A 22325-nucleotide genomic window follows, 5' to 3' on the forward strand; every position below is an offset into this window, starting at 1 on the left:
ATGTGATCAGGACTCTGTGGAAAATTGTCAGGGCTGCACAATTAGGCAGTGTCAGTGAAAGTCACGAAAGGGGAAAAAAAAAATTGAACACTGGCAGTACTGTATTCACTCCAGATAATGGAAAGAATGCTTCTTTTCATTTATAACATTATTTTCTTTGACTTCATAGTTGCATCTGGGATGAAAAAGAACTATTTATAACACAAAGATTATCTGTGCTATATTATCAAGTTAATAATACAGCAAGGGCAATGGATATTTTGTTCTTTCCCCACCAATGATTTGGAAGAGTGTACTTAGTGGACAGTGAAGAGCTGTGAGTGAAAAGAAAAGGGCATTGGTTGGTAAATTAGAACTAATTGAGGAAAATAAGCCTATCTGTCATAAACCACAAATAATGATCATGATTGACCAATAATGTTTATTATCATAATTTTATATACCAGTGCTATTAACTAAGGGATTATACTGAAGCATAGTATATCATTTATTCTTGTGGCTCTCTTGTACCAAAAGAGACAGATAAATACTCTCTTTATGCCATAGATAAGAAAGAGATGTTGAATATAACTAGAACAAAGGCAGAACCTAAAGAGAAACCAGGTATCTTTAATCCCTTATTAACACTCCAGTTTTCACTTGGCTAGGCCACTTCTGTACTTTTCAAAGGCTTTACAGGAATATCTGAAATTGGGAACAAAGAGAGGGATGCTATTTAGAATTCTTACCTGACTTTGTTATGTGTTCCATCTCTGTTTGGTATGACAGAAGCGGTGCTGAGCACAGAAAAATGGCAGGAGAAACTCATGATCACATCAGTTGTAACCAGTATGGTTGTGGGCGGATAACCTGGCACAGACTGAGCGTGACCCTGGGAAAGGGCCTGAATTTACCTTGCTGGAACTATGGATCATTGGTTGAATTCCTGATCCCATTTCTTCTGCAGGGTGGTTACAAGGGTGAGCATTTGGTACAGACATTTGAATGACTAACATAAACTAATGATTTGATGAGTCAATAAAGTTATCAGAAAGGTAAAGAATACTCTGTGAAATGTTGAGATTCACTGCAATGTTCTTTCTTGTTGCCTGAAACTACCCAGATCTATGGAAATAGGTTTTTCTTCTTTCTATTGACATTTTCTGCTCATTCTAGTGATAAAAATACATCTTCATTTACTCGCACAAGAACTGGAGATGCAGCTCTGTTCTAATGAAGCAGGGAACTTCCAAAGTAGGGGAAAAACACCGCAATACATAAGACACTTGCTTCATATCGGTTGAAAAAATGATCCCATTATTCTGCATGGGAAGGCAGTCAGGATTGGAAGGGGAGAAACTGGATATCTAAATGTATTTTCACGTGGAATCTTCAAGAACATTAGCATCCCTCATACTCAAACTAAAAACTGTAGCTGTTTTGAACTGTAGAAGTCATCATTTATGCGGGAAAAAAGGGACTGAATTTAGGGGCAGCAGGGTTCAAATCCCAGTTTAGACTGAATTAACATCAGTAGGTTACTCAACTTCTCTAAGTCTCAAGTTCCTCACCCTTAAATTCTGAATAATAACTGCTATCTGGAATCACTGCTGTTAAATTCAGTTAGTGCATGTAACACGCCTTTTAAAGAGTAGGTGTTCAGTAAAACGAAGTTATAGGTACTACATAACCATTCCCTTTCATTAGCAGAGATAATGTGAAATGGATTACAACTACTGTAGTCTCGTCAATGTGCATTCCAAGTGCCAGTGCAAAGTAAATGTGACAGAACAAACCAGCCCCCTATTTTGAATAAAAGGAAAGGAAGGCAAAATTATCCCCACCACTTGAGCATAACATGCAAGGGAAGGGAAAGGCATGTCCCAGGTACCTTCAAATAATCTGTGCTATGCTCCAGTCCTTTAAGAGTTTATCCAAGGGGCCGGCCCGGTGGCTCAGGTGGTTAGAGCTCCATGCTCCTAACTCTGAAGGCTGCCAGTTCGATTCCCACATGGGCCAGTGGGCTCTCAACCACAAGGTTGCCAGTTCAACTCCTCCAGTCCCGCAAGGGGATGGTGGGCACAGCACCCCTACAACTAAGATTGAACATGGCACCTTGAGCTGAGCTGCCGCTGAGCTCCTAGATGGCTCAGTTGGTTGGAGTGCATCCTGTCAACCACAAGGTTGCCGGTTCGACTCCCGCAAGGGATGGTGGGCTGTGCCCCCTGCAACTAGCAACGGCAACTGGACCTGGAGCTGAGCTGCGCACACCTAAGACTGAAAGGACAACAACTTGACTTGGAAAAAAGGCCTGGAAGTACACACTGTTCCCCAATAAAGTCCTGTTCCCCTTCCCCAATAAAATCTTTAAACAAAAAACAAAAAACAAAACAAAACAAAACAAAAAATCCAAGAAACAGGAAATCCCAGTCAAAGGAATTCAAAGAACTCTCCAGTAAAAAGTTGTGCCCAGAATAATGAGGTTAATGTATGAGGTAGGGTGGTGATACTATTATTAGTAGAGCCAGGAGACACCACCTAGGATAATACGACTCTTTGTCATTAAAACCATGTGGACTTTAAGGACATCAAAGGACAGTGCTTCACATTTGGAATTTTCTTAAAATCAGCCATTGTGAGCTGTGTCCTGCTGATCTGAACAATTTACAGACACTTTCTGGAAAAAAAAATGCCTCTTTGACTATGACAAATACACTCGAATTGCTTTAGTCATTCAGCTTCAAGGTACTCATTTGGATCGTCTAAAAGGCCACTTTCAAAATGCTGGATCCTCACCACCATCCCCTAGGTCCTGAGCCATTTCCTAGAGAAGCCAAACTATTAAAAGCACTTGCCAAACGGTGGGCATCCTAAAATAAAGTATATTTGAAATGACTTCATATACCAATCACACAACAACAGGGTTTGTGGAACAAATTTTTGATTCAGAAGTAACACTTCATGAATTAAATTAGTATGCAGAAGACTTGGCCTACTTTGGGATACCAAAAAACATACACAATTTCTCTTTCTTTTATTCCTCTTTTCGAGTTCAGTATGCCTTACAACGTAAGTCACTTCCATACCCAGGAATGTACAACCTGATGGATTAAACGGAATGTTAGGAAATCAGGCAAGGTGCCCCTGAGAGCCACGGCACTCTTTCTTGGTTGACTGGAGATGCACTTTGGGGGGGGGGCAAAAGACAGCACTGACCCTGAAGGTCATGGACATCTGAAGATATTCTACAACTTCCTTGTTTGGCGGGTACCCTGGATTATCTCACATTTGCCTTTTCTAAATGTTTCAAGGAAACAGCCTCCAACAATATAAAAATTTACAATTAGCCTAGGAGGAAATATCTCTAATTCCTAGGAGGAACTGTCTCTAATTACAGCATGGATAGGCTAGACTGAGAAACAATTTGCATGTAACAGAGCAATTTTTCTTTTTTTGGGGGGGAGAAAACCACTATCCCCAGAACATCACAAGTTTAGGAAGAAGACTCTAGGACAAAAAACATACGTTAACTCAATGAAACCTAATATTCATCCTAAACATGACATAAATAAATAAATGTGTGTGTGTGTTTATAGATCTTTAAAATATCTCCCTAGGCAACTAAGAAATAAATGTAATCTCACCAGATGTATTTTCCATTGTCAGAGCACAACTCCATATCATTCCCTTCACTTCTGGGTCACATATAAGGCCAGCTCACTGCAAAGACATCCCTATTTTTAAAAAGCTCTAAGAGAAAGGAAGGAGAGAGGAAGTGGAAATGGGCATTTATTACTGTCCTAAGCTACCGAGGTAAATATGAAGTCTACTACTTGCTCCTCCTACATGCTCCTGGATATGCTAATATATGCCCGTGCAGTGTGTATGTGTGTGTGACTGTGTGTGTGTGTGTGTGTGTGTGTGTGTGTGTGTGTATGAGTGTACGTACGTGTACTGACAGTAAAGGGCTGGGGAGGCAACCGGTGACCTAAAGAGTCAAATTAAATTGTTTACAGGTAAATAAGATCACTCCTTCCCCTCGCTTTCACAACTTTATCCCATCTCTCATAAGAGTGAGGTGCAAACTAATGATGTAGAGAACAAAGTCAAGATATATCTGATTTCTTTCTTTATGCAGAAAATGTTTAGGAAATTAAATTGTTTGTATATTTTGAGCTGTCATTCATAGATCATTTGGTCGAATAATATGAGGAGCTGACATCAGATAAGCCAGCACTAAATCTTCTGGCTCTAAAACAACTTTATGGGAATGTTCTCTTTTTAAGGTTGTATTTTCAATCATTATATTTATTGCATAGAAGAAGAGATTAAAATTGCATCACACACTTATACACACACACACACACACATACATCATACAGAGACAAAGCCTATAGTATAAAAAAATGGATATTGACTTTGCAGCAAACCAGAGCTGGGAGCTTGGGCAATTTACCTCCACCATACGAGTTTCTATTTTCTATTCTGCAAACAGAAGATAGCACCACATAATTCATGGGTTTGCTGTGCTGATCAGATAAAGTGACATGAGTACACATTGTCTCTGTCACATCCAGGATATTGCACTTGCTGTTCCCTCTGTATATAGTGCCTTCCTGCTTCACAGCCTGGTGTCACGAAAGCTCCACGGCTTCCCTGAACACAACCTGCTCTCTTTCGACTACTCGACTTTGCACATGCTGTTCCCTCGACTGGAACACTGCCTTCTCCTTCTCTTTGCACAACCAACTTGTACTCTACCTGCAGGACTGAGCTCGGATGCTATACTTCTGTGACTCCTTTGCTGACACTCCTAGATGAGACTGTGTACTTCATTTCTGTACTCAGAGAGCACACTAACTTCTGTTATTATGGCCCTGTCACTCTGTATTGAAATTCCCAGTGAATGTCCCTTAATTTTCAGTACATGATGAACTCCTTCATGAAGTGTCTATCTTGTTCAGCGTTGTAATCATATCTTAGCAATGATTTCTCAAAAGAGTCAGTGCTGATGAGTGTACAGTGAGGTGGGCATTCTCTCCCTTTTTGTACAAAAGAGAGGCATTTGGTCTAACAATATTAATTATTAGGTACTCCTTTGCACCAGATATTGCACTAGGTGCTTTCCTGCATTATCTCATTTAATCATCACAACACTCCTTGGGATTAGGTACCATTAGTATCCATGTTGTACAAATCAAGAAATAAAGACTCTGAATCTAAATGACATGCACAACGTCATGAAGCTTTAGGTGGTGGAATCAGGAAACAAACCCAGGTCTGCCGATGCTCACAATATTTTTTTCTCAACAACAAGACTCTACTAAAGTTAACTAAAGAGCAAATAAATTATTCACCTCTCAATGGAATAAACGAGCACATGGGTGTATACCGTGTTTTCCCGAAAATAAGACCTAGCCGGACAATCAGTTCTAATGTGTCTTATGGAGCAAAAATTAATATAAGACCTGGTCTTATTTTACTATAATGTAACACAGGGTATGATATGATATGATATGATATGATACGATACGATAAGATATATGATATGATATAATATAATACAGTACAATACAATACAACACAATACAATTCAATACAATACAATTCAATACAATACAATTCAATACAATACAATACAATACAATACAATACAATACAATACAATACAATACAATACAATACAATACAATCGGGTCTTATATAGGAACCAGTCTTATATAAGATGGGGTCTTATATTAAGTTTTGTTCCAAAAGACGTATTAGAGCTGATTGTCTGGCTAGGCCTTATTTTGGGGGAAACATGGTATATACGGTGGGCAACATAAATGTTCATTTCTTCTGTGCTGTAACTCATCCGTTTTTCCTCTCTTTCTCTTTTTTCAGCTGATTTTCTAGTAAGATGTATGAGGGAATATTTGATCATATGTCTATCTTTTTTTTGGACTTTAACAATCAAATGTTCCCATTACGTCGTATTGTGTCCCGCTCATTCAAGTAAACTATGTCCCCCTCATGGGCTGAGTGGTGAAGACAGAATGATTTGTGTTACTAAATATGAAATATTGTGCTAGGATCTGATTATTTATTTTACAACTAAGGAGAATTTTCTTCTTTTACAAGAGAGATCTCATCCTTTTAGTAACTGAGAATAATCTGCATAGAAAATAAAGCTGTGTCTTGTGTGGAGAGGGCAGCGTGATCTTACTAAAATTCAACTCTAATGAGGTCCATTTTCCTGCTTCACACATCTGAGGGCCTCCCATTGCTGCTATGATTAAACTTCAAGCTGTTTTTCATAGTATAGTTGGTTCTTCAGATCTTTCCCCCATCTTCTCTCACTCCCACTATACTCTTTATACTCCAGTTGCACTAAACATTTTATATTTCTCCCAAAATATTGTGCTTCTGTATGCCTCCAGTCCCCAGATCTGGAATGCCCTGCTCTCTGTCCAGTGACCCTCCATTCATCTTTCAAGACACTAAAGCTTCTAGCTCCTTCCAGGAGAGCTAACTAATTCAGCCAGTGCTTCCCAGACACTCCTACTTGGGCATCTACCAATCTGAAGTTGTAATTACTGTTTTTATCCAAACCACCAAATCCTCATGTCCAATGATCATTTCTTACTTATCTTTCCCCCCCTTAAAACATAACCCAATAAAGGTTCATTTATGTCATGGGAATGGTTACTGCTTTGAGGTGTAATATGTCTTCTCTGTATTTTCCCCCTGGACTAAGAAATGAAAATAATGATGGAAATAGCAAACATTTATTTATCTAATTAAACACTTTCTAAGTACCAAATGCTGGTTCAGCACTGGGTATAGAGAGAGATCATTCCTGCCCTCACAAAGTCTGCATTCAGTGGTTGGACACATAGCAAAGAAGTGACGCAAACAAATTAGGTATAGTTCATGATAAGTGATAAGATGAAAGACATGAGAGTGCAGTGGAGAATGGAGAAAGTGGTAGGAAAAGAACTCCAGGTAAGAAGTTGAGGGAAAGTCTCTCTGAGCTGAGAAATGTGAGCTAACTGCTGAATGATAACTCCAGACCCACATCCATAAAGAGGAGCCTTTATGGCATAAAGAGGAGCCATTCAAATGTCCTGGGGTAGGGACAAGGACAGCATGATCTGCAAAGAGCAGAAAGCCAGTGTGGCTGGAGCAGAGGAACAGCATAAGGCCTTGTCAGCCGGAGTCGACAGGGCCACTTTATTCTAAATGCAGTAGAACTCAGCAGATAACTTCAAGCCACAAATGGGCATGGTTAGATTGGTGTGGTATTGTTTATGTTATAAGCCATGGTTTAAAACAAAAAAGAAGTGTAGCTATCTATCCGAACAAGAGTTCCTCACTGGGTTATTTTTCATTTCCTTCTCTTCTCCATTGGGGGGCTCCAGAGATTGTCATAAATATCTAGCCTGGTTAGTCTCCCAGGTAGCTTCTTTGTGGCAGTTTCCTCAGTTTCTCCTAGAGCTATGGAACACTGACAAGAGAAGTATGAGCAACTGAATAAATCGATGATTCAAACGATCAACTCTTTAAAACAAGTCTGCCTTTCAAAGACTGCATAGGACACAGTAATAAGAATCACTGTTTTCCCATAAAACCTATGGTATGCCAAGCCTTTACATGACTAAATACATTAGAACTGATTAGTGGTTTTATTTTAAGCAAAAGTGACTGTACCAACAGAAGAAAGTTTTGTTTTTTTTAAAGGAGGATGCAGCTCACACGGCCCATGTGGGGATCGAACCGGCACACCAGCACCACACTATATAAACAACTGAGCCAACCAGCCATCCTGACAGAAGAAAAACTTATAGAACAGATGAGAAGTATTGGTGCAGGACCTGGTAACCTGCCAGTTAACAGGACAACCTTAACCGTTGACAGTTTCTAAGTATTTGCTCTGTGCTGCCTAGCACCATGCTAAGTGCATTATTGTATACATTACCTCATCTAATCTGCCATTAATTATAGCTGGTCGGAATGACTGTTATCCCCTTTACTGAAGTTAGACACTGATGCTCAGAGCCTTTAAGTGACTTGGCTGACATCTCAGAGATGATGGGGCAGGCATTTGGATGGAAGACTGCCTGACTCCAAAGCCCTTTATGCTAACCAGGAGACTAAAATGAAGAGAATTCCAGAGCCTTCAGTTCAACTCTTAGCCCACTTCGTCATTTCTATTTTCTCAGTGATAAACTGGATATCATTATATCCTGGGGGAGGTGGGACAAAACATGGGTCCAACAAATTGGGAGGGCATCTCCAACGCCACGAAGATAATCAGTGTTTTGTAAACTACCAGGTGTTACACAAAAATCAATGTATATTCAGTCGGGTGCCTGATTTTTGCCTTAAAGAGGATACCTTCTCCTCAAAATAAATTCCTTAATTTTTTTTTTTTTTTCTGAACTTGGTTGCCCTCTTTTGGAACTTGACCCAAGAAACATGTTAAATGTTCATCCGTATCACCTGATCCTCTCTCAGACAGGAGTTGGCAATATAACATCAGTTTCTAGTGAGTTCTGCCACCAACTCATCGCGTGGCTTTGAGCAAATCCCTTCCTCAGGACTCTAAATGCAAAATGAGAAAGTAGGTTAGTTGGAGTTCAAGGTTGTTCTCTGTTGTAAAGTACTTGCATAGGATGTCGCCCAAGGTTGAGATAGAAGAAAGAAGAGGAAAGGGGCTAGGTCATGATATAACAAGAAGATTACTTTGAAATACTTGTTTAATGAGTAAATTATGGGTTCTTGACCGTAAGGTGGCCACAGACGTCTTCAACAGTTTCAGCAGATATTTAAGATGCATCAGACACCATTCCAGGTGCTGATAACAAAAATGATTAGCAAAGCCAGTATGGTTCCTGCACTCTGTGGCACTTTACATCTCCATAGATCAAAAAACTGGGAGTCTGAAAACGACATTTCAGCCACAGAAGCATCTTGCCCAACCAACCAACACAGATTTTTGCATTTTTTTAAAAAACGTGCCAGTGTTTAAAAATAATGGGAGATTTCACACAGACGTTCTCATTTCCAGCTTTTCTTTTAAAATCTGAATACCTGGCAACACTGAGCTGGCATTTCCACACGGCTGGGAAATGCTGGAGATGAAGAGAAGCTGTCCCCACCGCACCCCCACGGCTGCCCACCGTCATTGCAGTAAGCCACCTATGTGCTCCTTCTCCAGGGGCTTAAGTGTGTGTGACTCCAGTTAGAGGGGAAACAGTAAGAAGTGATTTCAATCGTGTTGGTGATTACAAAGGGGAAGTACAGGGAGCTGCCGTGGGAGAGAACACAGAAACTTCCACTGAGCGTGCCTTCATCTCTGAACCCGTCCCCTGCCGCCACCGCCACACGCAGAAGAGGAGCATAAGATGCGCGGGGGGGACGGAAATGGGGGCTGGGAACCAGGAGGCCGGGCTGTATAAAAGGGTCTCTCCCTTGTTACATTACGCTGGGCAAGTCCTTTCCTTGTCTGTGCCTCCGTTTCCCCAGCAGTAAAGTGAGGATATCGGCTAGAACACAATTGTTACACGATCCTTCCTTCTCGTCGGGACTTATGAAATTCCCAACCTTCCCTTTGATCTCCCGCAATACCCTCCCAGGAAGTCTTGCCTTCCTCCTTCTCAGTTCTGCAGGGTCCCACCCGCCACTCCCATATCCATCATCCTCGGAGGTGCCGCCTGAATATCTTGGGGGGGGGGGAAGGGGTCACTTCAGGGGAACTGGGCCTCAGTCCGGCAAGTTGGGGCGCGTTTTGCCTCCCGGGCAGCGGCTCCGGGCAGCGGCTCCGGGCAGTGCCAGCGCGCCGCGGGATCGCCGCCACCAGCTCCAAGCCGCGCCCGCAGCGCTGTCCTCCGCGCTGCACTTCCCCAGGCGACAAAACGACCCCAGGCGACTGCCCGCCGTTTCCGAGGAGGCCCGGCGCCAGCGAGCTGTCCCCACGCTCCCCCCCAGCCCGGGAGCCGCCCCTCCAGGAGGAGCTGCGAGGGCAGACGGCGCTCGGACCTCGGGGGCCGCAGGTGCCCGCCCAGCCCGGCCCAGCCCCGCGCCGCCGCCCCCGGCCCGGGCAGGTAGCTGCCTGTTCCGGCTCTCCGCGTTCCTGGGAGCTCCTCCGGCGGCCCCTCCTGCCCAGGTGGAAGCAGTCGGGGCTTCTTGTAAGGCGCGGAGACAGAACCAAGATCTAGGTGAGTGGTGGCCTAGACTTTTTTTTCTTTTAAATAAACTAGTATAGTAAGGGCGCCGTTGGGAAGCTAGGAAGTTAAAAGGGAAGGAAAAACAAAGGCAGCCGCTCAAGATAACCCAGCACAACCGATACGCCAATCCTAGCTTACCAGCTGTACTGTACCCCACCACGGCCCCTAGCTCCCCGCTAACTCAGGTCCAGACACACACACACTTCTATTAATATTTGCTGGGTGGTGATAACTGCTGGAGGTGTTTCTGCTTGTTTCTTATCCAGCTTCTAAACAACCCAAAACTGCCCTTGATGGTTGGCTTCATCTCCACAAGAATGCCCTCCCGCCCCCGTCTCCCCCCCTCCCCCCCCAAAAGCTGAAGGATTTGAATATTTTTTTACAGGTAAATAAAATGTGGTGTAGTCACACAATGGACTGCTATGCAGCACTTGAAAAGCAGGAATCAGAGCTGTAGAGATCAGCATGCCTAGATTGCAGAAGTATAACAGTAGGTGGTTACAGTAAGATGCAAAATGTACTACCTCATTTAGGGGACTTGCTTTAAAACACATCGTGCTGCAAAATCATAGGAAGTAGCTGACTGTAAAATATATCCCACCTTCATGACTGTGACTGTCTTTGGGAAGTAGGAAAAGGGAATGAATTTGGAATGAGGGGTTAAGGTGGCAATGTTTACTTATAATATTGAATATGTAAAAATCATGCAGCAAAGATGACAAAATATAAACAATGCAAGAGTGGTGTTAACTTTGGTGTTTTTCCCATTTTCTTTCTTCCCCATGTTTCTAAATACTTCTCAGTTTAAGAAGTCCTGTTTTACAAATGCAAGCAAAATAAGTTATGCCTGTACACAGGCTGGGGCAATGGAACGGAAACCGTTTTGTCAGAAGTTGTAACTTTCTTGCATCACAACTTAGGTTCTTGGATTCCTGAAGATGCAGCCGCCTGACCTAGGGAGCCTTAGGTGCTTAGAAAAGCTTACATGTTGACAGCCCCCAAAAGCATAGGCCAAAGGCCAAGTATTGGCATTAGAGAAAGAGTCTGCAGTTGATTATCTGGTAATTGACAAGGTCAAGGGAAAATTCCCTGTGTTTCTGTGAGACACGTTGTCCTTTCTCTTATATTTTCTATGTTTAGTACGCTCATTTCCATGGGTGGTGACAGTCCTCTGGACATCTTGAAATGATGCTTATGGACACTGCAGACTTAGTACCAGGAGGTCAGGAAGGGTGTGGGGTTTGGAAGAGGTGAGTCCTCTGGCTCTTCTGGGCCGTATTCAGCAGAATGGAAAAGATGTGTCTCCATCTTCCCAGCAGAGAAAGGTTGATTTCTTTCGGGATATGAGGGAAAGTTGTCTAATTTGGTTATCCACATGGGGAGAAGAAGACAAATACCATCCTAAACTGGATTGGGTATGTTAAGTGCAGTGAAGCTACCTAACCCAGTAGTTCCCTTCACCTTCCTCTCCCCCAAACACACACAAAAGCAGTTACCTGTTTCCACAGATTGTTTCTGCTGGAAAAAAAAAAATCACTGGATCTTTGGCACATCAAATTGTACATCAGAATGAAATTCTGAAATGTGGCAAATTGTGGTAATATCCCTCTCTCCTCTTTCTGATTTGACAACTTGCAAGGTCAATGGTTGGTATAGTTTATGCTGCAAGAAGATGGGCTACTTGAGAGAATCCTGAGGTGTGAAGAAAAAAGAAATATATATATATATATATATGACAGGATTGGGGTGTGGTGTGAAAACTATGTGTACTGGGGCTTGATACACAAAACGAAAGAGAATGCAGTCCTCAGTCCGCTGTGTTAGCAATCACAATTCCTTAAAAATCAATCTTCTCTCTCTCTCTTTTTTAATCAATGTTCTCTTTAGGACCAATACTCTCTAATGTCATTTCTGGTTGAGCCCGTACAATAGTCCCCACTTGTTCTGGATTTCGAATGCAGTAACAATACACAGAGCACCCCATTTGCTTCTCCCTAGTCCACAGTGAAACATTAAAGCATCCCACTTGCTTCTTCCTACCCTCTTTCCTGCTGGAATTAAAAGCATTTTTTTTTTTTTTTTTTTTTTTTTTAGCCTGGAGAGACAATTGAGAGTTCTATGTTCCTGAACTCAATTGTCCCTCGGGGCTTCCTCTAACCACCTGTTACCACCTGCTCCCACCCCACCCCTCTCCGATACTATTTAATTGGTTGCTTCCTAATTGCTAACTCTTTCTTTGCTCTCCATTTAATCATTCTTTTTAAAGTTCATAAGGCAGTTGGCCAGCGGTTGGCTTTTAGTATGAAAAGTAGCATTTCCTTAATGAGTCCACCTTCCAAATGAAGGCTTTACTTACATTTTCCTAACTGGAAACTAAGCTTTTCTTTTAGGCTCGTTTAGGGGCTTCCCAGGTTCTTTTTCAATAACATCCAGGCCAGGTTCCCTTGGGGCACTTTCTTCAACGATGCCTCCAATTTGTATTTCCTTCATGTGAAAAAAAGTCCAAGAGTAACTCAGTCATCAGGTGTCAAATTAAAATATATATATATATATATATATATATATATATATATATATATATTACATGATAAGGAAATACTGCTACTATTAAAAATGGCAGTAGCTAACATTTATGCTTTGCACATTATGTGACAGGCATTGTGTTGGTTGCCTTCCACACATTGTCTCTTTAAGTATATCCATGAACGGTATTTGTCCTAGGCAGGAGATTAGCTCAGGCCATATAGCTAGAACTAATTTTTAAATATTTTGTATAAAATCTGGTTCTTTACCCATTTTCAGTAGATCTGAAAATTTGGCCCCTGGGCCCATATTTGGGCCCACTTGACAACAATCTCTTAGATTTGAGAGCAGTGATGTCTTCTAGATAGAACCTGGATTCTCTAGGACACCAGTGTCCCCACCGGGCACTAATGTCTTCCATCTGGTTGGGCCACTCACTTGTTTGCATTTCTGCCTGGCTCCCTTTAGCATCTCAGCTTGGGATTCCTGAGGAAGGCATTGTTGTTTCCCCCATTTTAGAGGAGACACGTTAAATAACTGGCCCAAAGCTGTTATCAACGTCAATTTTAGAGCCAGAACTCTAGATGTGCCTCTCCTTACCAATTTCAGGGAGAGTAAAATTCTTTACGGGTATGTTTAAAATTGAAAAAAAGCTGTAGATGTACTTTTCTTTCAGACACATCATTTAATTTGAGCTTCAGAGTCGCTAACAATTATTGAGCACTTATGGGGTGCAAATACTGTACATGTGGTCTCATTAAATATTAATAACATATAATTTGCCTTTGTGGTAAGGCCAGTTATCATCTTCAAGTTCAGGGGAAAGAAAAAGGAAAGGTTTAGTGAAGTTTAGCAACTTGCTGGGGTGGCAAAGCCCAAACTCAGACTTTGTTTCTTTTATACTTTAGTATCTTCCAAGGAAGGAGAAAAGACATAGGGAATATATTTTTATTAAAAAAAAAACACCTTAAAGCTGTCAATCACACATCAAAAAAAAGTTTAAAATCAACATACGTATTTTCTCAAAAATATGGAGAGGCACAATAAAATACCATTTTTAATTTATAGTTGTTAAAACATTGCCGACCTCATTTTAAACTTGTCTTCATATTTAGAGAAAAATATTTTGATTTTCTCCTTCTTTGTCGGTCTAGTCCACTATTGATGAGGCCATGGAGTGGGTTCTCCCAGATGCATGGTCTCTGTTATTTCTGAATTTATCATTTTCAAGCACCAAAAATTCCACTGCAGTGGTACAAATTGACATTTTGGCCACAGTCTGTAGTCAGGGTAGCCAGAGTGAGCCATTTGTAAGGTATTGTAAGACTACCATTTCTTTTTCTCTCCTTGATTTCTAGCTAAGTCTTCCAGACCTCTTTTGAGCGAAGATGACTATTTCTGCCACGATTATGTAACTGGAGGATCCAGGTCTCAGCAGATGACCATGGGAGCCAACACTTCAAGCAAGCCCCCAGTGTTTGATGAAAATGAAGATGGTAAGAAGTGTATGTATGATAGTTGTGTGTAAAATATAGAATTTTGCAGAATTCAAATATAAACGTTTAGTTTCATAAGTATATTGCAATGGAAGACCTTTTTAAAAAAAAAAAAAAAGTAAAACTGCAAGGGTAAGCCTGGGGACCTTGTGTGCTAGTAGCTGGATTTGACCTTCTGCTTTCCATGCGACCTTGGGTAGCTTTTTTAATCATAATTGCGCTAATGCCCTTTGTCCAGAGGGAGCTGTGATTGGGCACCAGGAGGATAGATCTTAACATTAAATGGTTTGTTTGTTCTCTGTGCTGTTCCTTTGACAGTGAAGTTATCCCTGTTGCTAGTTGTTACAGAAAATTTCTTCTAATTAACAAACTGCATGCGAATGATCACGTATAGGATTATAGAATGAACTCATGCAAGTAGGTGCCCTCTGAGCTTCTAACTGCTGTGATCCAGGGTCCTAGACAAACTGCACAATGCTGGGTCATAGGAAGAAGAATCAGTGTTGTTGGAGAGAAGAGAAACTTTCAAGGCCAGGCGCAGCAAGAAAAGTAAGGGCATGGATCCTGATTCTCCTGTCATCCTACAGTGAGGCATGCCGGAACCAGGCATAGACCTAGCCTAGTCACTCTTCCTTCCTATTGTGGAAGTCTGAGCAGCTTTGTCAGTCTATGCAGTGTAGCAGCTATTTATAGGTAGCCTGGGGGGAAAAAGGCCCCAGGTCCCAGCTAGTAAATTGTCCAGGCCTCCCAGGGGGAGTCCCCAGAGTCATTTCCAGGGAATTCTGCTAATTGGACCACAACAGAAAAGAACAATGAGCCGAAATTCAGGAGATTTGAGCACTACTCCTGCTACTATGTTTCCCCAAAAATAAAACCTAACTGGAAAATAAGCCCTAGCATGATTTTTCAGGAGGACATCCCCTGAACATAAGCCCTAATGTGTCTTTTGGAGCAAAGCTTAATATAAGACCCAGTCTTATTTTCAGAGACACACGGTATCAGCTACCTGTGAGGCTTGAGAAGCTTATTGATTCCCTCTATCTTTAATTTCCTCAAGAATAAAGTGAGGCTATGATAGGCTAACCTTGAAGGAGTTTTTTAACTCAAAAAGTTTATCATTTTGAGATCCTAAAGCCATTTTGCAAAAATGAGGAAATAGCATCTGAATCATCAAGGAAAGTTGGTTGTGTTAAATGTAGGTTGGGGGGCAGCCTGGTGGCTCAGGCGGTTGGAGCTCCGTGCTCCTAACTCTGAAGGCTGCATACCCACATGGGCCAGTGGGCTCTCAACCACAAGGTTGCCAGTTCGATTCCTGGACTCCCGCAGGGGATGGTGGGCTTTGCCCCCTGCAACTAAGATTGAACTCGGCACCTTGAGCTGAGCTGCTGCTGAACTCCCGAATGGCTCTGTTGGAGTGCATCCTCTCAACCACAAGGTTGCCGGTTCGACTCCTGCAAGGGATGGTGGGCTGCGCCCCCTGCAACTAACAAAGGCAACTGGACCTGGAACTGACCTGACCCCTCCACAACTACGATTGAAAGGACAACAACTTGACTTGGAAAAAGTCCTGGAAGTACACATTGTTCCCCAATAAAGTCCTGTTCCCCTTTAAAAAAAAGTGAGTTGGATTGCTGGAACAGAAACTACAAATAACAGTGGCTTGCACAAGATGAACTTGTTTTTTGTCTCACATTTTTCTTTCTCATGTAACAATGTAGGCATCGGTAACCCAGATGATTGGTGGCTCCAAAGGGTTAGAAACTCTGGCTCTGACAAGCTGGCTCCTTTCCTTCCCTTTTCATCCCTAGAGTGTCACTCTCACCCTTCTGTCTTAGGATGACTCACCACCACTTCCACATTACAGCCAGTGAGATGGGGTGAGGAGGACAGGGGAAGCTGTGACCACTCCGTTTAAGCCTCTGATCTGGTTGTTGTGTAGCTTGTTACTTATATGCACATACCTGCTTACAAGGGAGACTGGGAAATTTGGTTTGTTGTTACCTTGTGTGGCCAGGAACCTTCGAAAACTAAGGAGTTCTGCTTTATTCCAAAAGAAGGGGGGAATTCGTTGTTTGCCATGGCTGCAGGACAACTAGAAGCCTGCTACTACCTTAGTTTTTGAGTCCGGATGGACCCTTTCAAAAACAAAATATCTGACTGATCAGGACGCCTTGTTCCCAGCTACTCACTGCTCATTTGGAGGCACACCCTTACTGCCTCTACAAAATACTGCATAGGAACCCTGAAATCATAGTTAGAAATGGTCTTAAGAAAACTTTTTTTCCACTCTTATTTCTGTTGCCTCGCTTTGCTTTATCAAGTAATAAAGGCAAGGATCTAGATACTACTGATGTTGCTTGGTTTTTTCATCTCTAAAATGGGAAGACAGTAGGCTTGGATTTCATTTGGTTGGTTCACTATTCTCCCTATGGATTCAGAGCTGATGCTTACATAAGACTGGTCCTCAGAAAAGAGAGTAGGAAAGTGAGGTCAGCCTCATGCCTGTAACTTGCTAAGAATATGTGTCATTTCAAGGGATTAGGATAGCATTCTAATGAGAAAACACAGAAATGTCTACATCTTCCTTAATGCAGCCCCTCAGCCCAGTGAGATGTGCCCACTGCAGTACCCATAAAGAGAAGAGCCGAGCAGAGCAGTGCTTCCCAGGGGCAAGGCTCTGAGTCCGTTTATACCCACAGTTGCAAGGCAGAAGCAAGAAAGCAAATCTACCTACTATGGGCCTGCTCTGCTAGACAGAAGGAATGGAGGAGGAAACAAGATGGCCTTTACAGAGCTCATGTCCTCACGGCGGAAGGCAAACAACAGACAAGCAAGCAAATCCAGATTAACTTCAGTGAGTGTTCAAGTGCCACCAAGGAAATGACTCTGAGTGACGGGGTGATGGCAGAGACCATGTTAGATAGGGTACGGTCAGCGTTGGCCTCTCTGAGAAGCTGACATCTGAGGTGAAACCTGAAAGATGAGAAGCCACTCATGCAATGACTTGAGAAGAATGATTCAAGCACAGGAAGACGCAAGTTCAAAATTCAAACAATGACAAAATTGGGAAGGAATAGCTGCCTATATTGTAACATTCTGATAAGTACCAGTTGGTATATAATGAAAAGGGACCATATTTAATTGTTCAATCAGTAAATTCTATAATGTTGATTTGGCTCCTTTGATAGCTCAGGATTGAGTACAAGGTACAATTTTGATTGATTGCTGTGAAGCTTCTGACCGAGAAACAAAATCAACAAAGAAAAAAAAAGCACTGACTAATCAAAGAACATTAAGGCTTATATCATCTTGATCTTCATATTTTAGTATAAATAAACAAATCAGGCCAGAATCTAGGGCACTAAAATGAGCCAATTTGATTACTTTAAAAATATTGCTGAAAAGAATCCCAATATGTGATGAAAAAGTATTTAATATTTCCTTCAAACTGTTTACTATTCCCAAAATATTGATTTGAGAATAAAATTCAAACCAATTTTCCCAAGTGCTATTTCAAGATTTCTTGCTCACGGAAAAGTGTTTTGGTTTACTTTGAAAGCAATTAAGGAATGAGATGTTATTGGATATCCCTTGAGATAAGCTGCTCTTGCTAGAATTCATCCTGACACTTTGTATTTCATGTTGTCCTGATACTGATATTGAAAGAATTATTCTCTTTGTTATTTATGTTGTTCTTTATTTAGTGAAAATAAAGTGTAAGATTTATAGTGTTGCTGAACACAGTAAGGCTTACCTATGTGATTAAGTCAACTTTTACAAAGTACATCTCAAATTATACTGTTGTTTTGTTTTGTGGCTCTAGCCTTCACATTTTAGTGCAAACGTTTTAAGTCCTAATTACTTTTTATTATTGTGGTATACAGAGGGTACAAAAAAATGTATACACATTTTAAGAAAGGAAAAAACTTTAAAACTGTATTAAAATTGTAACAGCCAATATATACCTATAACAAAGGATGAATACAAGTCATGTGTATACATTTTTTGACACCCCCAGTATATAACAAAATGTAACATTTTAACCATTCTTAAGTATACAGTTTAGTGGCATTAATGATATTCACAGTTTTGGGCAACCATCTAGAACATTTTCATCTTCCCAAACTAAATCTTTGTCTCATTAAATAACAATGCCCTATTCTATCTTCCCCCAAGGCCCTGGCAACCACCACTCTACTTTTTGTCTCTATGAATTTGACTATTCTAGGTACCTCATATAAGTTGAATCATGTAATATTCATCCTTTTGTGGCTTATTTCACTTAGCATAATATTTTCCAAGTTCATTCATACAGTAGCATGTATCAGAATTTAATTCCTTTTTAAGGCTAAATAATATTCCATTGTATGTACATACCACATTTTGTTTATCTTTCATCCATTCATGAACATTTGATGGTTTCCACCTTTTGACTATTGTGAATAACACTGCTATGAACACTGGTGAACAAATATCTGAGTCATTGTTTTCAATTATTTTAGGTATATATACTTACAAGTGGAATTGCTGGATCATATGGTAATTCTTTAATTTTTTTTTTTAGGAACTTCCAGACGGTGTTCCACCTAATTATGTTTAGCGTTTTAGTAATGGGAAACTACCTAGCATAATGGGCTAAAACCATAGGCTCTGATACTGGAAAATATACACAGGTTCAAATCTCAGCAGTGCCACAGAGTAGCAATCTGTGTGTTTTTATGAGAAAAATCAAAGGGGACATAGCTTAATCAACCATCCTAAAACACTTAAGTTAACTTGACTAATTATCAAGTGTTCTAGAGGGACTTGGAATGCCATGAAAAAAGTCCCCAAGCCTAAATAATTACTAGTGAATAATTATTCACTAGTGAATAATTTGGGGGATAGGGGAAACCAAAAAACCAAATCAAACAAAAAAACAGACTTCTATTGTATAAGTTATTGAACCTCCTCAGTTTCTTAACATGTAAAATACAAGTAATCATTGGATATACTTCATTGGGTCATTGTGAGGATTAAATAAAACAAGTAAAACACTTAGCAAGGTGTCTCATATAAAGTAACCACCCAATTAATGCTAATGATAGCATTATTTGTTAGCATCAGAGTCTCTTAGCATAAACTCTGAATTACTTCAACTTCTGAAAGAAACAAAATTGATTAAATGCACCTCTATAGGTATCACAGTGAGTGTAACCTAGTCACAGTTCTATCAATGGAATTGTACTAAAATAATAGTGGATTTTATGGATTCTGTGCAAACCTATATAAAAGCCCTCTACGAAACAGCCATGTGATTGACGGCACAAAAACAATCTCATGTGGCTTCCCTTTTATCCTCCTCACCTCCCCTTAGGGTGACTGTATTTTCATTTAAGGCAAACTCAAGAATTCATTGGGCTAATAATCAATAAACTTTACTTTTTCTTTTTAAAAAACCTTTTCTGATTTATATCCAAAGCTGACTATTTAACTAATACCATTGGATCAACAGACAGTGACAATTGCCCCTTATAACTAATTACTATATGGACACTCTGAGAAACAGTGAATGATACAGAGACGTTTTAAGTTTTCTGAAAGAAAATAAGTGCAAATGATACTTGTTTTTAATGTTTCTACTTCCTCTATCTGAATGCAACAGTTTTGTTGTTTGGTTTAGGTTTTTTTTGTTTTGTTTTGTTTGGCTTGTTTTATTTAAAATAATAACATTTTAAAAGTCCAGTTATAAAGGTTTTCAGACTAATGTAGAAAAAAATGATTTAATAACACAAGAAAGAGAACTTGTTTATAATTCGGGGTCTAGGCAACAGAAGAAGGTCTTGCTGTCATTATGAGCTGTATGTTTCTAAGCACATACAAAAAACTAGAGGTGATACAGTTGGTTTAGCTCAACCAACAGACAACTTTCTTCAGGAATACTGTAGCTAAGAAAATTGGCCTTAGGCTAAAAAGATGCCACAGAGAGTTCATCCATTCCCTGAGTTTGCAGAGAGCTCAATTACTGCATTATTCTTTGGACTTGCTGAAGACTCAATGTTCTACTTTCATTTGGCAACACTTGTCTCCTAGGATATGTGACTGTTTCCAGTTTCCCTACATCTTCTTTGGTGACAGAGGCAATGGGTCCTTCAAAATGTTGAGCCAAAAAAAGTAGCCACAGATTTGCAATCCAAAAGAAATGGAAGGTTACTGAATTGATTCCAGCAATGAAGGACTTTGTGACTCTTGTTATTTTTATGTTGATACATTGCATATCTGTACACAATTGGGGAGACAAATGAATTTCAGACTTTCCCCCTCTCAAACTTAAGTAATGTTGCTTATATTATTTACTATTTTGCATTAAAATGATTGGGAAAGTCAAAAGAAAAATTCTCTAGCGAAAACGGGCTTCTTAAAAAACTAATTAAGTCATCTTTAATGAATGGTCTAACATTTAGTTATGGCATTTGTCACAAATAACCTCAGATCCAACAGTTTATAGCAACAGGCACTTTGAACTTGCGAGGTCTTTATTTCTTCCATTCCCAGGGATTGGAAGAGTCAGGAAGAAACAAACTAGACAGCCAAGGAAACAACCTCAAAGACAGAGTGAGGGCTTCCAATTTGGATGTTCCCTGAGCAGTGAGTTATGAGTACACGCTTAGGAGAAATCTACTCAAACAAATTAAGAATTTACATCCTGCCTTGGGAGACTCACAATACTTTAATAATATTCATATTAAAGGCTCTGAAATGTCCTACAATACTGAAACCTCAGTATTCTGATATTTTTCAAACTTATTTCAACATGAAACCATTTTTGTGGAAAATCTTTTTAATACCTTGTGGTACATAATATTCTGTGAATCTTACTATGGGAAATTCAGGGAAACTACCTAGGTTCAAAAACTAAATCCGTAGGCCAGTTTCAACTTCAGACCACGTGATTGGTACACCAAGCCTCTTGCCTTCAATGAGGAAGAGAGGGAAGGCCTTCAGGGGATCCGGCTTCAGTTGTATGGCCTTTCGGGGGTAAAATTAGTCACAGTAATCCCTGTTAGCCATCATTTCACCAATGCAGGTCTGATGAAATATACAGTGATTCCAACTGTGCATTGCTATGGAACCATTAATGGAAACAGCATTTCGTAAGACACACAAAAGGCCAGTGATGGAATAATATTCTTGTTAAAATAGGGCACTGAGCACAGTTTATGTGGTGAAAGGACTGCAAAACTTATGGTTATAGATTTTGCATTCAATAGACTGGCACAGGCTTTATATTTTCCTTTTGAACAATTTCTTTTTTCATTTCTGGAGGCATTTTTACAGTAAAATAAGTAACATTAACCTTGTTTTGTCCTTCAGTAGCCTGTATATTTTTTTTCCTATTTCTGAGAATGGTTTACAGCAGGGTTGGCATACTTTTTCTGTACTGGCCCAGACAGTAAATTGTTTATGCTTTGATGTTCACACGCAGTCTCTTGTCACAACTACTCAGCTCTGCCATGAAAGCAGTCATAGAAAATGAGGAAACAAATGTGGCTCTCGGCCAATAACATTTTATTGACAGACGATGAAATTTGTATTTCACATCATTTCCACTCGTCACAAAATATTTTTATTTCTTTCCAAACTTTTCAAAAATATAAAAGCCATTCTTAGCTTATAAGCCATATGAAAATAATTGTCAGGTTGGATTTGGCCTGTGAGTCATTGTGTGCTGACCCCTGGTTTAAAGCATCCTGCAGACATTTATTTTCATGCACTGAAGGCCTGTCTAGGACCCACCCATAACCCTCTAGCCTTCACTGAGAGACTGGGCAAGGAGATGTTCTCTGTAGATGCTGAACAAATTAACTCCTCACTGATGCTGTTTTGGTTGATCAGTGTGAGCCAGTGGAAATACTTGGCCCAATAAATCTAGTGTTTTAGAGGATAAAACGTATTATTGCTGTAATATATATGATTTGATAGCCATCCAGACTGAGTTTAATTAAATGGGTACAATCTGTCATTCATTTGAAATATTACTAGGTAGAATTTATTTCCTACTACGGGCATTTATTCAACTGAGAAGAATCCAACAATTGGGGGTGTTGACCCCCCCCCCATTCTGCCCCACTGTTCT

The 22325-nt window shown here is 40.4% G+C and overlaps 1 protein-coding gene across 1 annotated transcript in view; it reads left to right on the forward strand.

Annotated features, from left to right (window-relative positions):
* Positions 1–9773: 9773 nt before the first annotated feature.
* STK32A (serine/threonine kinase 32A) overlaps positions 9774–22325 on the forward strand; it is a 98960-nt gene continuing 86408 nt past the window's right edge. The window contains exons 1-2 of the mRNA XM_081035748.1: positions 9774–10181; positions 14072–14209. Of these exons, the coding sequence (XP_080891874.1) occupies positions 14152–14209 (58 nt within the window). The 5' untranslated portion in view covers positions 9774–10181; positions 14072–14151. The remainder of the gene's footprint in view (positions 10182–14071; positions 14210–22325) is intronic.

This window comes from Rhinolophus hipposideros, assembly GCF_964194185.1.
Source record: "Rhinolophus hipposideros genome assembly, chromosome: 23".
Taxonomy (NCBI): Eukaryota; Metazoa; Chordata; class Mammalia; order Chiroptera; family Rhinolophidae; genus Rhinolophus; species Rhinolophus hipposideros.